The following is an 18,202-nucleotide window of genomic DNA, read 5'->3' on the forward strand; positions in this document are numbered from 1 at the left end:
TGTCCGTTGCCTCTCCGCTTCACCACAGAATTTAGTAGCTGCGTGCCAGGTCGGATAAGAGGTCCTGGTGCAACGCCACTGCCTACCCGTAGCCCACCCTGCCAAAGCAGAGAAGCAGAGAGGTAACGGGCGCCGGACAGGGGGGACGACGGCACATGCAAGGCCAGACGCTGTTCAAGCTTTTGTCTATATATATATGGGCTGGTAACTCGGAAAGGTTGGCACCATGTCTAATGCCAGGCGTGGGCTAGAGGGGTATAAAGCCCCCCAGAAACATTGAGCTTTGGGGCAGTGGAAGAGCTGTATTCTCTGGAATGATGGATGGTGGTGGAGCTCCATCCAGCACTTTTGGGATGAGTTGGGAAGTTAGGGTGGTAATCAATCAAAGGTGGGGTGGGGTGAGGTGGGGTGAATGCTATCAAATCCTCACAGCACAGCAATGCCCCTGAAATCTAGTAGAAAGTCTTCTTCTCTGGACAGTAGAGACAGATACTCCAACAAAAGCAGCATCAGCTCTTTTTAATGCCCTTGAATTCAGAAGAAGCAATGAATGAGCAGGTGTCCCAATACTTTTGTCTCTATAGTGTATTAGACAATGCAGCATTATGCATTATGCAGATTCTGGAGAGAGGTCTCATGCAGCTCTACCAAAAAAACATAAAAAATGCACATGAAAACAACATCCAGCAAAGGACCCACAGCACAACTTCCCAGAGTTAGCGAATCAGATCTGTCCTCAACAGATTAAAAACCCTTATTCACTCGCATGGCACGCAAACCCAGTCACCCAGCCACAAGCTCAGTGAACTCCGTGCCACTGGGCGTCTGAAAAGGAGGAGGGGGGGTAAATACAGACAGAAAAATTGCACTGAGTGACATTTGATAATTAACACCCACAGTAAGGAGCTGGACCACAACTGAGTCAAATATCCAATAATGCTGCTGGCGGGTCCCAGGCATGGGCTAGAGCTGTCACACACACCAGGGTCAGAGAGGATGGTGTGTGCCGGGCCCGTCCTCCCCTGCGGCCAGGCTGGACCCTCTTGAGCGGTATCGGCTCATATCTCTCTCTCTCTCTCTCTCTCTTTCTCTCTCTCTCTCTCTTTCTCTCTCTCTCTCTCTCTCTCTTCCTCTCTCTCTCCATGGCAACGAGGCTAGTGATGTATGCAGGCAGGAGGGCGTAGCGGGGGGAAATGGCTGAGACACACAACCATTAAAGAGGCAGAGAGAGTGCGGCTAGCTCAGCTCTCAGACCCTGACTCATCTGTAGGTACCAGTAACAGAGGATATAGAGAGCGGCCTACCGCTCAATCCCTTCAAATCATTTCTCATACACTCAGGAATGGACAAAAGTATTGGGACACCTACTCACAAAAAAAAAACAGCTTATCCTGCCTCTGTTGGAGTAACTGTCTCTACTGTCCAGGGATGAAGGCTAGTTGATATGAGAGGAGCGTTGCTGTGATGATTTCATAGCATTCAGCGACAAAAGCATTAGTGAGCGTTCTACAACTCATCCCAAAAGTGCTGGATCCAAGGCTCATCAGTGTGCTGAGGTCTGAACTGACAGAAAGGCTACTGTAGTACACACAAACAGGGCTGCATATCCACAGACAGTCCTCAGTCATGGAGAGTGCCCATGACGACCCCTGTCCACCATTAAATGCACCAATGGAAACATGAGTGCTGGAACTGGACCTAGAAGCAATGGAAAAAAGGGTGCTTGGGCTCATGGTGGAACCACCTTTCTACTTACAGGATCTTCAGAGGTTTTGGGCATGCTTTTAAAGGGTTCTTGAGCCATGCCATAGAAGAACCACTTTTGGAAATAGGAAGAGATGAGCGAGAGTGAAGAACCTTACATCCTTTAAAAGGATCTCCATTACTGACATACTGGGTCCATGGCACTGCTATAGCAGTAGTTGTCCCATGGCGTTTTGTTGGCATGTGGAGGACCAACAGCATATTAGTTGGCATTGGTCATAATGTTTTGGCTCAATTATTATATTTTATGCCCATAATTTATTATTTATTATAATTTTTACTATCTTTTATACCCATAAAAAAATATATTCTATGTTCTATATTTTTCTATAGATTCATTATAACCTCATTTACATTATATAGTTACAGTTCTGTTGATCATACTGGACACATTCATACCAAAATCCATAGCTTACAGCATAATAGTAAGCTTATAGTAAATATTAGTACTAATATCCTACTTGAATACTCTACATTAGGTCAAATTGGCCTTATTTGAACTGTAAACAGAGATTTTGGACTGCAGTAAGTTCTGTTATTAGCAATAAACAAGCTCAGTGTTCGTTCACCATCCCATTATCCAAACTAAAACTTAACAAATTACAACTCACTTCAAGCCCTGCTGCCAAACGTTACAGAGCGACGTAGCAGTCGTTCTAATATTAGGCCCTGCTGGGTGTACCCACACAACAATCCGATTCTTAATGACTAGAACAAGCCAGTGAACTAATGAACTCCCTGCTTCCTTTATTGCTACGCTTTGAATTAGAGAATCAGACGAGTGCTGTTTGTTTTCTTGAGAGAACAAAACCCCTCCACTAGAGAGAAGTCTGTCTGGCGTGAGAGTCAACAATCTGAGGCTGACTGCACCGGCAAAGCTGACACTGACTCAATTATGTGAAAGAGAAAAGGGATGCTAACCCTCCAGCTAGTCCCGAACCAATTTAAAAGAGGGGCAGGAGATAGACGAGTCAATTGCCATGGAGGAAAATATAGAAGATTCTATATTTTCAGATTCCACAACATTGCCAGGTTGATCATCTAAAAGGCAATAACTCGCTGGCTGAAGCCACAGCGGCCCGAGATGTCCTTTAGCGATTAGCATGAACCAGGGACAGGGTCAGAGACCGGAATTGATTGACCCTGTTCATTTTTTTAGGACAGTGTGGAGTTTCAACACCAACTGAATTACGTCTAACCTGAGTTCTGACCCAGCACCAAAACCCAGGGCCATTTTTGTTTGTATTGTATTATAAATGAGTTCATTAAGTTTAGAAAGAATGCATTACAAAATAAATGTAATAGGTTTTTAATATATTATTTATGGCAACACCTAAAAAATATACACCAAAATCATATATATTTTTTTCTATTTAAATGTTTAAACATCAATACTTTGCTATTTTGGTCGTGTCCCCAACTTTTTCTGCTCCAATATATATATATATACATTTACATTTACAGCATTTAGCAGATGCTCTTATCCAGAGCGACTTACAAGGTTACCTATATTACAGAGGAGGGTCAATGTAGTGTTAGGAGTCTTGCCCAAGAGCTCTTATTAGTGTATGCCAGCATAGTCACCCAGACCAGGAATCGAACCCTGGCCTCCCACATGGTGTGGTATATACACATATATATATATATATATATATATATATATATATATATATATATATATATATATATATATACATTTATGGCTATAAGGCAAATCCCGTTATGCAATGGTCAGTATCTACCAAAACCAAGTTAATGGGCACCTAACGCCTAACCATGGAGGCCCTGTGTCAAAACCTAGAGGACTGAAATGATCTGCGGCTAACGTCTCAGTGGAGGTCTTGTGAAGCCCATGCCTTAAGTACTCAGATCTGTTTTGATAGCAAAAAAGGGGAAATGCTTAATATTAGGCATGTGGTTCTAATGTTATGGCTGATTGGTGTATGTACCTGGTAGTGAATGTGTTATGTCAGGGTCAAGCCAAGAAAAGTAATAAAATTTGAAGCTAAAATGATCATTTAGGGGGTTTTCTCTGCTGTTCAGCATAACGGCGAGTCATTTTTAATGGTAAAACAAGCCCCCGAATGAAGAATCACCCAAATGATTGAATGACGGAAACCTTCAGGACCGCCAGGCATCTATTAGAGCCGAGAGCTGTAGCGCTGAGGCCCTCCGATGTACTGGCGAGATCGTTTTTCCCATAAAGCTGCTTATGTCTGACTGGCAGCTAACATGACTGCTGTCTACAGTAAGTAATGTCTAAGAGGTATTAGCAGTTCAGACATAAAGAGGGAGGGGAAATAGTGTGTGTGTGTGTGTGTGTGGGGGGGGGTACATCTTGCTTAAATACTGTGATAATATACTCAGATTTTGTTTGGCCTGTTCTGATGTACAAACAGAGCCTGGCAGTATTCAAATCCTTGTCATAGGAAAAGGCAGAGCTAGAGAGAGAGAGAGAGAGAGAGAGAGAGACATGGCGTCATCAATGGCACAGAGCACAGAGCGTCTGGACTGGACATGTGCTGCTGCCACTGCTGCTGCCACCATGTGGATCTAGTGGACACTGCAGCGGCTGCCTACATAATCCCACCGAATCAGCATGGCCGAGCGGCTCTGTGTCCGACTGGAGAGAGGAGCGTGTGACGCAGCGCTGCCTGTCCAGACAGGCTCTCTCTGTTTGACCCAGCTATTACCTACAGTCGCCTCGCCGCTGATGGCAATCGATTTGCCCGGAGCTGCTTTTTGCTTGCACAAGTCATTGGAGTGCACAGTGGAGTGCACAGAGACACAGCAGACAGGCAGCATGCCCTTTTGTGATCCGACTATAATGAAGCATGTCGGGTGTGGCGGGCTGCACGGTAAAGCGTGTGGATGAGCTTGTGGCACGCATGATGGAAATCGCATGTGTTGTTAAGGCAGGCGATCGATAAGGGTTGCTTACTGCAGAGGGTCAAATTGCATCTGCGTTAAAGGGCTACACAGACATCCCTCTCGCTAAACTCTGTGGGCTACAATCAGTCTGTGAAAACAACCGAAAAGCTGCAGACGGAAAAGTGACAGCCACACAACCCCGTCACATTCACAAATAGTAACAAGCAACAGTCCAAAAACACACGTACAATAAAAGTCATTTTTTAGCAGTGGGTCAATCTCAGAAAAAGTGACAGTCATTCAACTCCGTAACAGCCATTCAACCCTGACACATTCAAAAACAGTGACAAGTATAAGCCATTTAAATCCGTAACAATGATTCAACCCTGTCAGATTTAATGATGGTAACAGGCAACAGTCAACCCTGTAATAACCATGTAATTATCATATTTAACAATAGTAACAGTCATTCAACTCCGTAACAACCATGTGACTCTCATATTTAATAATAGTAACAGTTAGTCATTCAACTCCGTAACAACCATGTAAATCTCATATTTAATAATAGTAACAGTTAGTCATTCAACTCCGTAACAACCATGTAATTCTCATATTTAATAATAGTAACAGTTAGTCATTCAACTCTGTAACAACCATGTAATTCTCATATTTAATCATAGTAACAGTCATTCAACTCTGTAACAACCATGTAATTCTCATATTTAATAATAGTAAGTCCTTCAACTCCATAACAACCATGTAATTCTCATATTTAATAATAGTAACAGTCCTTCAACTCCATAACAACCATGTCATTCTCATATTTAATAATAGTAACAGTCATTCAACTCCGTAACAACCATGTCATTCTCATAATTAATAATAGTAAGTCCTTCAACTCCCTAACAACCATGTAATTCTCATATTTAATAATAGTAACAGTCAGTCATTCAACTCTGTAACAGCCATAATTTGGCTAGATTTTATGATAGTAACAGATAACAGTCATTCAACTCTGTAACAACCATTCAATCCTGTCACATTCGAAAACAGTGACAAGTATAAGCCATTTAAATCCGTAACAATGATTCAACCCTGTCAGATTTAATGACAGTAACAGGCAACAGTCATACAACTCTGTAACAACCATGTAATTCTCATATTTAATGACAGTAACAGTCAGTCATTCAACTCCGTAACAACCATAATTTGGTCAGATTTTATGATAGTAACGGGCAAAAATCATTCAACTCCATATAAACCATGTAATTCTCATAATAAGTAATAGTAACAGTAATTCAACTCCATAACAACCATGTATTGGTCAGATTTCATAACAGTAACATGCAACGTCATTCAACTCCGTAACAGCCATTCACATTCAACCCTGTCACATTCAAAAACAGTGACAAAACCTTCCAACTCTGCAGCAAACCTTCAACCCTGTCAGATTTAAAAACAGTAACAGCCATTCAACTCCGTAACGGTCATTCAGCCCCATCACATAAAAAAAGATTATGGGGTTGAGTTTGACAGGGTTGAAAGTTTAGGGTTAAAATGGCTAATGCCTTTCTATGCTAGCAAACACTACGCCAAATATTTTTCAATACATGTTTGCTAACTAAGACTTTTACGTTGGAACATAAAGACACGCCAAGCTCGACAATCTGGGAAATATAGAGGTTTTAATATTTAGAGCAGAGGGAAGATAATCTATTCAAACCATGTGGTCAAAGAGTCTTTGATGATGTCACATCCTTAAAAAAATTAAGTCAAAAGGATCAAAGTTAGGATGAACATTAACTTTTTCTTTTATTAAATTAAATTATTATTATATTATATATAAATATTACATTATTTTTACGTGGGGGGTGAGAGTGTTACAGGGTTAAATGAGGGACTGAGGGAGAGAAATAACAGAAATATTCAGCAATATTTAGATTTTTTTTCTAATTGTGGAAGAAATAATGCTGTAAAAGAAGTTCATTACAATGTTAAGAAACTAAACATGCACGATTTGTTATTTTTTAAGAGTCTACTCATATTTCATATATATATATATATATATATATATATATATATATATATATATATATATTATATATCTATGGTTAATCTATCACATATAATGAGTCAGTTACACAGTGATTTTTCCAATTTATAATATTAACCATATGTTGTAGTGACTTTAAGAGCACCACATCCTGGGATGCACTCAGTAGCCAATGGGCAGGTCATTCAGGAGGTGCCAACTGGCCTCTATTGTAAGTTCAACTGTAACTACTGTGCATTTTCTCTTCAAGAAAAGGTACATGGAAAATTGTCCATCCGTGACAATCCAACACACACTACAGATAAGGCAGACAGATACCAGCTTTTAAAATGGTGAAGGAGTCCGGCACGGTGCTCACCTGCTGGGCGTCTTCCCATTTCTCTCGATTCTCTTCCTCCAGCAGATTACTGATGATCTGGAAGAAGTTCTGTACAAGGGAGGGAGAGGGGGGGAAATCAAAGTGAGTCCTCTGTCATTAGGACCGGACCGGTGGAAGACGCTGGGAGAAAATCGATAGGAAATTTTTATTGCTGTTAGATATAACTGGCCGTCCCCGGTTGGCGCTGTTTAGACATTAAGGGAGACATCAGAGAGGATTTGTGCGGTCATTAATAACACACAACCGTACAGCTGTAAGACGTCTTGTTATAGGGAAAAGGAGACACATAGGTGGGCGACATGATGACATGCTTATAGTAATAAACGACAGCACGGTGTCACACACTTTCCGAGTCTCAGTACATGTGAAACACTGAGCCATTGTACAATAAACAGAGATACAGTGAGTGGTCAACCTACACAGATGTTTATCTGGCTTTTAGAAAACTCCATAAACTAGTGTTAATGAAAATACAGCGTTAGGACATTTCGACAGGTTGTCCAGAAGGGCTTGTGTAGGTGTGGTATAGTGTATATAGGCTTCTAGTCAATTACTCAACTATTGATCACTTAAAGGAAGCCTGTGAACAGAACAGTCCATGGTAAATACTGTAAATACTGCACAGCAACCAGTAGTTCACTTAATTTAAAGTAATATATATATTGACAAAAGTATTGGGACACCAGTTTATTCATTGTTTCTTCTGAAATTAAGAGTTAATCCTGCTTTTGTTGGAGTAACAGACTCTACTGTCCAGGGAAGACGGCTTTCTACTAGTTTATGGAACATTCCCCTGTAAGGTCAGGATGTAGGTGGATCATCACCCTGCCTCATTATGAATTCAACCCCCCCCCCAACTCATCCAAAATGTAATGGATGTAGCATCATCCATCATTCCAAAGAACACAGTCTCACTGCTCCACTGCTGGGGGCTTTATATCCCACTAGCCCACTCCTGGCATATATATAATATATATCTATATATCTACATCTATCTATCTATCTATATATATACATATGACATATAGAATAATATATATTTCAATTTGCATAAATATTTAGAGTGCACTAATAAATTGAACTGAGTAACTATAAGTAACTGTCTCTACTGTTCAGGGAAGACTTTCTACTACATTTTTGGAACCTTGCTGTGAGGATTTGATTGCATTCAGCAACAAGAGCACAGCTGAGGTCAGGATGAGGTCATCATCCCCAAACTACCCAAGTCATCCTGAAAGTTTCAGATGGAGCACCATCCATCATTCCAGAGAACACAGTTCCACTGCTCTACTGCTGGGGGGCTTTATATCCCTTTAGCCCACACCTGATATATATATATATATATATATATATATAGTAATTTATAAGTTGCACTGCTTTGCTAGAGCATTTGCTCCGAAACCTCTTGACTGACATTAGTGCAAAGTTCCCCCTCCTGCAGGTGCTCTATGAATAGACACACACACACACACACACACACACACACACACTCTAACAGAGCACTTCATAATAAAGGATCTCTCCTGCAGCCTAAACAAATACCATCTTGGGCAATTACTGAGCGGAGCCACACCAGTGATTTTCAGGGAGATGATAGAATCTGTCAGGTGGCGTCAGCAGCAAAATGCACCTGGGAGAGCTCCCCGCTGCTTCCAATTCAGGAGCGGCTTGATCTCGCCCCCAAAATACAGACATGTGTGCTGAATTCAGAAGCGGTGTGTGTTTTAAACGTGCTTAGCGGTGCTAATCCTGACTCGGCAGGTCCGGAGGCGCAGCTGACGCTGAGCGGGAGGAGAGAGGGAGCCTTTTTCTTTGTCTGTTCTGCCTGCGCTCTGTCGGAGGGAGGAGAGAGAGGCTGTGTCTTGGCACCGGCGCCTTTTGTTTTTCTACTCGAATGCTTATGCTCCCTCTGGTGGTAATGCGTCCACTCACTTAAACACTGCGCTAATGCAAGCGTCTGCACATACACATGCATCTACACACACCGGGGGGTTGCAAATGAGTTACAATCCAGCTCCCAATGCATGCATCCTACAAACACACACACACACACACACAAATACAAATGCAAATACAAGCAAGCTAAACACACACTATCTCTCCAACATAATCTACAAAAAATCTGTAGGCCTCGCAAGCTACAATGAAGCAGTTTTGGTGGACTGAGATGATCTCATTGCCCGGGTGGACACACAGAGCGCTAGAGGAGCTCTCTTATCAGTAGGGGCATGCAGCTGGAATCCCATAAGCTCTCCATGAAGGACAGAAAGGGGGGACAGAAGATTGCCATCAAGTCGCCATAAGCTGGTCGTTTGTTTTCTCACTGGTTATACACCAAGTACAACCTTTTTAACCCCGTAAAGGAGCACTCCACGGTGTGCCTTAACCTAATCTCTGCAGCATCAACGACCACGGACATCCAACCTTGAAATAATTCCCCATAGGCCGTTTCCCCTTGTTGCCTCAGAACCTGCACCATTGGCTTCTATTGTAAGTGTGGTCATGGGGAACAGGGCGCAATTATGGACGTATGAATCAATTCCTTGCTACAGAGGATATAGATTAGCCTGTAAACACTGGATTATTAAGCTACAAGGGCTCATGTCCAATATGTCCAAATGTTTGTGGACACCCTTTCCAATGAATGCATTCAGCCACCCATTGCTGAGTATTTACAGATGTGCAAACCTACATATTAGGGGGCTTTCACATCTATGTTTGGTCTGTTTGGTCCAGACCTCCAGGTTTTAAGGTGCCTAGGACTATGGTTTGGACCAAAATGTGGATCAAACTGAGGCTACCATTACAATTAAACAACAGAACTACTGGAAATGGAACTAGCCTGGAGATCCGTGGTAAACGTTGGTGCTACTGATCATAAGGCTGCAATATTGAAAGGTTGGAGTGGAGACCATTCCTGGAATAGTGACCCTGGAATTATGGTGGTGCTCCATCCAATACTTTTGGGAGGAGTTGAGGAGTTGAGGATGATGATGAGGTGGGGTGGTGATCATCCAACATCCTGACCTCACTAATGCTGCTCTTGTCGCTGAATGCAATCAAATCCTCACAGCAATGCTCCTCCAAAATCTAGCAGAAAGCCTTCTTCTCTGGACAGTAGAGACGGTTACTCCAACAAAAGCAGGATCAACTCTTTTTAATACCATTTTTATTTTCTGAAGAAACAATGAATGAGCAGGTGTCCCAATACTTTTGCCTATATAGGGTACATCACTGGTTCATTAGCAGTTCTTTAGTGTGCTCACAAACCTTTCAGACAAAAACAGGCACCCCTTGTCTGTACTCTCATCCTATCAGGTTAAATAAACACAAGCAAACGATCAGACCTTACATGACCACTAGGGGTGGTAAAATATCAATATAATGAAGAATCATGATATTTTATCAATTCTTAAAAACACAGCGTTGATTATTACTATTAATGAACAGTATAGATGTAAAGATTGGTGGCAGAAAGTGAGTTATTGTGTGTTGTGTTTAAACCCCGACCACTAGAAGGCAGTGTTCGTAACTCCTGTTTCCTAATACGTATCATATCATCAGGTTCTTGGCGATACACAGCCTTAATTAGCCCTGGAAATAAAACTCAGCACTCTCACCTGCACATCATCAGAGGACGGTTCGTAGCTGGCCCTTTTAAAAGTGTCGGTAACATTTCTTAAGATCTCCACAGAGGACAGCAGGTCACCAGCGTAGAAGTTGCGTCTCTGGGTGAGGTCCAGCAGGACTTTGGTTACCTGGGACATCCCATCACCTGCCAGATTCGTCTGTCCCTTAGCGAGATGTCCTTGAACCTGCAACAGGACCAAGGGAGAGGACTTGGGGTCTGGATGACCTTCAGGGATTCCTATAGCACTACTTCTAATAATAAAGGTGGTGCATCAGGTTCTTTGAGTGATGCCATGGAAGAACCAGGTTCGATTTTGGTTTTAATAAAGAAACAAATTAATGTGTTAAAAAGCTTGAATTTGGTGAAGGACCTTTGCTTCACACTCACAGTTCTCATTAACACGGTTCTTAATGGAGCCAAAAGTGGTTCTTCTATGGTATCACTCAAAGTGAAACCCAGGATTGAGGTCATTTATTGCAAGGATAGAAATATATCTGCAATACTGAACTTATTCCCCCAATTCTGCTTCCCTACAAAGCAGCATTACTACAGTCAACAGTCCAGATCATTAAAGCAGGTGAAGAAACTTTGGAAGGAACCAAGACTCAAAAGAGATCTCAGAGAACTCTGAGAAATGATGGACAGAGTCTGGGTTGAGTGATAGGACTGAGAAACTAGGAGATGGTGGGGCAGTGGGGGGTGAAGCCCAGGCACTGGACACAGGAAGGCCTATCAGATCGTCAAGTTTCCAGTTTTGCTGGACTTTAAGGGTCTATAAAGTCCAAGGCTGGAAAGATCTGGATTCAAGGCCCAGATCTGAAGACCTGAAGATATGTGAGAACAGTGGCCTGCTTCAGTGGGTTCCAACATGCAAGAACTTACGATTAGCTCAAGTTCTCCAGCAGCAGCAAGCCGTTAATATTGAGTTTTCCAAACCGCAGTGGGACGGCACACTATAATTAAATGATCAATAGTGAGCAAGTGTCGCTTCTTGGTCTTATTGTGCGGTCAGTGATTCTGTAAGAGGGGTCCCTGAGTTTATTTGGAGTGAGAACCAGGTTGGATCTTGTCCAGCTCTGGATGGACTTGAGTATGGAGGTAGTCTTGATGTGCTTTCATTCCTCCACTCATTTAGAAGGCTGCTGTCGTTGGTCCAGAGTGTTTCGGTCTGATCATCGGCAGCTGCGGGAATCTTCATCATCTGGAGGCTGGTGGTTTTGGAGGAGGACGAGGGGTGTGTGAGAAGCGAAGAGTGTGTCATGAGAGCGTTGGATGAGAGCGATAGCAAGTAATAGCCAGAATTTTATGGACTGCCCACCATGATTAAACTAAAGAACACACACTTACACACACACATACTTATGCAGAACACACTCAGAGAAGAGCGCTGCCCAGAAATGAGCTCCAGGTGCAGGAGAGGAGGGGATCGTCCATTAGCCGGCCAGGAAAATTGCAGTATTAGTGTTGTAATTCGCTTCCCTACCGTTTGCGGTTAATCTTTCATCGCCTGAGCTCTCGGGTGGTGGAGTGGAGGAGTATGGGGGGGGTTGTTGTTGAGATGGTGGGGTGGGGGGGGCGTGTTTATGGCACGCCAGAAAGAGAGGGAGAAAGAGAGAGAGAGAGAGAGAGAGAGAGAGAGAGAGAGAGAGAGAGAGGCAGTGCAAGAGGAAGCTGACTTTGCACCTACTGATTGCTGTAAGTATCTGTATTCATTTGCGATGCATCGGGCATAGCTGGGCTGCTCCCAGTAGGCTACCCCGCGGTGATCCAGCGAGCAGCGTCGACTAGTGGTGCCTGCGAAGGATGAGAAAGAGAGAAAGAGAGAGAGAGAGAGAGAGAGAGATAGAGAGAGAGGCAATGAAAGAGAATATAGAAGAGAGTGGAGCAGACAGGAAATAGAACAGATAGAGAGGAATACAGAAAGAGAGAGAGACAGAGAGAGAGAGAGAGAGAGAGAGAGATTTAGTTCCTGATCATATAATCCTTTTCTTCCTTTTTCTCGTTTCACCTGGCAGCCCACACATCTTCCTATAAGAGTCAGAACGAGAGAGAGAGAGAGAGAGAGAGAGAGAGGGGCAGGAGGGGCGAGGGAACGACAGCAGAGCTCCGTATTCAGATGCTGCTGCCATGGAATCACATGCGCCGCACATGTGCTAGCAGCCACTGCAGTACACACACACACACACACACACACAACCCAGCGTACACACACCCAACATAGTCTGTTTAAGTGTACAGGGTCATAACGCCCTCCCGTGCGACTGGAGCAATACTGCGGGTTCTCCTGCAGTAGCTCCACAGCAACATGAATGACGGGAGGCTCTGCAGTGTGTGAGTGTAGGAGTGTGTGATAGGTTTGTGCACATAGGCACACACACACACACACACACACACACACACACGTGTTGCTACGTCATGCTGTCCTGGGTCCCGGAGGCCCACTGCCCAGCACTTTTCAGTGTTTTCCCTGCTCCCAACACACCTGATCCTGCTAATCAGCTGATTGACAGCTCATTACTACTGATGCTGCGTCCCATTTACCTCGGAAGTTGGATGTCGAAGCTGGGAAAGATGTCACGCCAGAGTTAACCGGGTCCCAGTTAAACTATCCAATCAGTGTACATGATTTGTCCCCCTTTGCACACTATCAGGCCCCAGAACACAGCCGCACGGGTCGGGTCGTCTTCCACTGCCGCATTCTCTCTTCACCGGTTTCCTGTAGCTGCTGCCCAGCTCATCAGATTCCAACCCCTGACTCTGGCCTACAAAGCCAAGACTGGACCAGCCAGCCCCTCCGTACTTGATGGCGATGGTCAAAAGCAGATCTGCACCAAGAGCCCTTCCAGTTTCAAGTACGGCTCGACTCGACCCGCCATCCTTTAAGATCCTTTAAGAGCGTCCAGACTTTTTACTGTCCTGCACTGAAGTGGTGGAGCGAACTTCCCCTGGGTGTCTGAACAGCAGAGTCCAACGCTCGCTGTCTTCAAACCCAAACTGAAGACCATCATGTCTTACTTGACAAAGTGTAGTATGAGGAGTATTGCATGCCTCGGTATTCATGCTCATTTTTGTATTTGGCGGCATCTAACTTGAGGGATCTTTTGGATCCTAGTCTATGCAAACCTGCTAAGGATATTTAAAAGTAAACAGTGAAGCTCTTTTGTAAGTCGCTCTGGAAAAGAGCATCTGTTAAATGCCTTCAATGTAAATAAAAATGTTAGTTAATAAAATCAGTTAATAATGGCTGATTATTATTTACATTTACATTTAAGGCATTTAGACTTACAAAAGCGCCTCGCTATTTACCCAAGAAAAACCTCATCTAGTTAGAATAGACTAAAAATTCAAAGATCCTCTAATCTTAGACTCTACTAAACACAAGTCAGTAAGGAGACCAAAGTACTCTGCTATTCGCCCAAGTACTCTCTGAAGAGGAGGGTCTTCAGTCTGGGTTTGAAGACAGCGAGCGTTGGACTCTGCTGTTCGGACACCCAGGGGAAGTTCGTTCCACCACTTCGGTGCAGGACAGTAAAAAGTCTGGACGCTCGTCTTCTGTGGATCTTTAAGGATGGCGGGTCGAGCCGAGCCGTACTTGAAGCTGGAAGGGCTCTTGGTGCAGATCGGCTTTTGACCATTGCCATCAAGTACGGAGGGGCTGGCTGGTCCGTTCTGGGCTTTGTAGGCCAGCGTCAGGGTTTTGAATCTGATGCGGGCAGCATCATATTATCAGTTAATATGGTTAATAATGGCTAATTAATTTGTCCAGCCAAACACCATGGAAACACGTCTACAGATAGAAGTTAGAAAATAGAAGAATGACTTTATGAGATACAAACAGATAGACCTGCTCATAAACTGTACAATGCCTTTACTACTGTTGATGTGCAATGGGGCAGGTCAGTGGGCCTCGGGACCAGGGTTGAGAAACCCTGAGATGTTACAGGTCCATCTAATACTTCAGCTAATCAGTCCTTCATTAAAGTAAATCAGATAAGCAGCTGGTGCAGCTAGTGGTGGGCTTTTCACCCCTCTGGCCTACACCTGGCCTTAGGCAGCATGGTGCTAATAGGTTCATATTTATCTGCTCCAGAGAGTCCTATTCCATTGGCAGGGCTTCTCTACAGACCCTAGACAAGCTGTGTGTGTGTGCATTTGCACATCTGTCCGTCAGCAATGGGTGCAAGTAGAAGAGGTGTCCACAAACATTTGGACAAATAGTGTATGGCGTATGAACTGTAAAAGACTTGAGTCTACAGCTACAGTTAGTTACAGTACCCCTCATTTGTATGTACAGGTAACCTTGGTAACTGATGAAATAAGCGCTAACATTAGCAACACACACCCTCCATTCATTAGCTACATCTGAATATACTTCAGAATCCCATCCCTCAGACTCCATCAGCTCCTAGTGAAGCCCTGTTCCCTGCCTTCACTCAACCAGCATCACACCAACCCCCCCCCGGCCCACCCACTGCTCCACTACAGCAGAAGCACCACCGCCTCCAGCTTCTCCCCAGCTACCATGCAGGGACATCCCAACCACAGCTCCTATCCAGCGACTCCACATCGCAGTGCTGGATCAAAGGGGGCACCCTCGGAAGTCCCTGCTAAACCATGCATTACTTTACCACACACACACACACACACACACACACACACACACGCTTAAAAGCTTAACCCTGATAGGTTCCCCATGGCGTATACAACTTAAAACATGTGTTCTGACTTATTGGGTTTGATTATTTCTCACTTGCAGCTTATTGGAGCAAGTTCTGGCAATCTGGAGGACTTTAGGACCTCTCATTTGCATTGGAGTTCCCGCCACCCCTGTGTAGACCACAATGCTTTGCAGAAGTCTCTAGCTGTGGATTCTTAGAAACGGTCGCCTCCAGATTGTTTGGTCCGATTGTGGATTCAAGATTCTATGAAGCTTTTTGATAGGCTTACAGTTTTGGCTTAGCATCAGATTTTGCATTTCCCATAGGAATAAATAAGCAAAAGCTACACCCAACTGACCACATTAGGGTACCACAGCAACCACTTTACAACACCCTAACAGCTACCTGATATAGCACAACAAATGCCTGGAATGCTATGGAAACCACTTCGCAACACACCAATATACAACCGATAAGCAAAAATGCAACAACCACCTCAAGTACCACAGCAACCACCTCGCAACACCATGGGACCGTTCACCACTCACCTGAGAAACTACGGCTGCCAACAAGCAATGCCACATCAACCACCTAACAGCTATAACACAATAGGAAACACCAGGGAGTCTAAAGCAATCACTTAACAACCGTCTGGGATACAATAGCAACCACCTTGCAACACCCTAGCAGCTACCTGATATACCACAACAAATGCCTGGAATGCCATGGAAACCACAATACAACTAATTAGCAAAACTACAACAACCACCTGAAGTACCACATCAACCACCGGAAATACCACAGCAACCACCTTGCAACACCATAGGACCGTTCACCACTCACCTGGAATCACCTGCGATACTACGGCTGCCAACAAGCAAAGCCACATCAACCACCTAACAGCTACTTAACAACACAATAGCAAACACCAGGGAGTCTAAAGCAACATCATAACAACTGTCTGGGATACTATAGCAACCACCTTGCAACACTACAGCACCCATCAAGCAACAGATTTACAACCACTAAGCTACAATAGAGCAACCACCGGAAATACCACAGCAACCACCTTGCAACACCATAGTACCGTTCACCTGGGACCACCTGAGATACTATGACTGCCACCTAGCAATGCCACATCAACCACCTACCAGCCACCTAGCAACACAATAGCAAACACCAGGGAGTCTAAAGCAATCACCTAAAGTCTAAAAGCAACATCATAACAACCTCCCAGGATACTATAGCAACAGCCCAAAAACCACCTAGTAACACCATGGCAACCACTTGGAATACAATAGCAACTTCCTAACAACGACTTAGCAACATCCTAGAAACCACCTGGGATACCATGGCTACCACCTAGCAACACCATAGCAACCACCTAGCAACACCATAGCAATTACCTAACAACCACACAGCAACACCATAGCAGCTATCTGGAATACCATATCAACCAAGTAACACCACCATAGGAACCACCTGGCGACGTAGTTTCACCTTAGTGACTACATTCAGCATTCAGAAAATTATGTAATGGCAAGCTCTAACTAGAATTCTGTGGGATAGCACAGAGACACAGCTCAGCAAACACACACACACACACACACACACACACACACACACAAACACACAAACACACAAACACACAAACACACACACACACACACACACACTCTGCTGGCTGTTATCTCTGGCTCCAGTCGGCGGCTCGCGCTGCACTCCGCCTAGACCTTCCTTTTCTCCGCCCTGCACCTGCTCTCTCTCAAGGACACAATGGTGCTGAGAGAGAGATAGCAGAGTGACGAAGCGACGGGAGGTTACGAGGAGGGGGGAGCTTCGGGGCACAATACAGTGGTCTCGTCCTGCTCTGTAATAAGAGCATCCTCAGCAGGACCCTTGCAGATAAACCAACAGGTCCAGAGAGAGGGAGCGCGAGGGAGAGAATCTGATCGTGCTGTTCTCAGCCAAAGCCAAAGCCAAACCACTGAGGCCGTGGATAAGAATCGCTCCTCTTTCCTGCGCTTGCCCTCTGTTCCTTTCTGCTCGCTGAAGTGCGGATCGGGAGATGTTGACAAAAAGCTGGAAGCTTCAGCACTATGCAAATGAGAGGGAATCTCTAGGTACACACGCACAGGCTGAAGCCGCCACAATGCGAGCCGCAAACATTCGGCGCAGCCTGCTGCGTTTATGAAGTGCTGCAACAATGGCAAAATAACCAACTACAAGATGTAAAGAACAAAATAGAGGAAGGCCTGCGTTTGTAGACAGGGACACAGTGGCTGTGATATGCTGTGCCTTGGCTGAGGGTTCAAAGGGTTTACCAGCGACAGTATCAATGGAGAAATTCTATTTAACCTAATTGAATACCATAGCAACACACTTAGCAACACCACAGCAACCACCTAGGGCAACACAGTGGCCACTAAGCAACACCAGAGCTACCACAAAGGATCTATCAATGAAAGTACCTGATTTATTCAGGCTCAGGGTTCCATTTAACCTAATTGGATACTATAGCAACCACTAAGCAACACCATATCAACCACATGGGATGCAAAAGCAAACACCAGGGATACCAAAACAACCAATTAGCACCACCCTATAAAACCCAATGGCCATTTAACAACACCATAGCAACCATGAAGGATGACACAGCAACCACTTGGCAACACCATAGCAACCACCTTTTAGCAGACATTGTTCAAAAGGATTAGCAGTGATGGTAACTGATGCGTCTTCGCTTGGCCCATAAATGCCTAATAACGACTAACAGATGCTGAACAATGCTGAAAAAAAATCTATTTAACCTTATTGGATACTATAGCAACCACTAATCAACACCA

General features: G+C 44.1%; 1 protein-coding gene across 3 annotated transcripts in view; it reads right to left on the minus strand.

The window, feature by feature from the left end:
- Positions 1-18,202, minus strand: part of adgrb3 (adhesion G protein-coupled receptor B3) — a 278,549-nt gene that overhangs the window by 109,052 nt on the left and 151,295 nt on the right. For all 3 annotated transcript variants that reach the window (XM_072670789.1, XM_072670790.1, XM_072670791.1), the window contains 3 exons: positions 12,386-12,492; positions 10,688-10,882; positions 7,047-7,115 (listed from right to left, as the gene is read on the minus strand). In XM_072670789.1, coding sequence (XP_072526890.1) covers positions 7,047-7,115; positions 10,688-10,882; positions 12,386-12,492 — 371 coding nt within the window. The remainder of the gene's footprint in view (positions 1-7,046; positions 7,116-10,687; positions 10,883-12,385; positions 12,493-18,202) is intronic.

This window comes from Salminus brasiliensis, chromosome 24, assembly GCF_030463535.1.
Source record: "Salminus brasiliensis chromosome 24, fSalBra1.hap2, whole genome shotgun sequence".
NCBI classification, from domain to species: domain Eukaryota; kingdom Metazoa; phylum Chordata; class Actinopteri; order Characiformes; family Bryconidae; genus Salminus; species Salminus brasiliensis.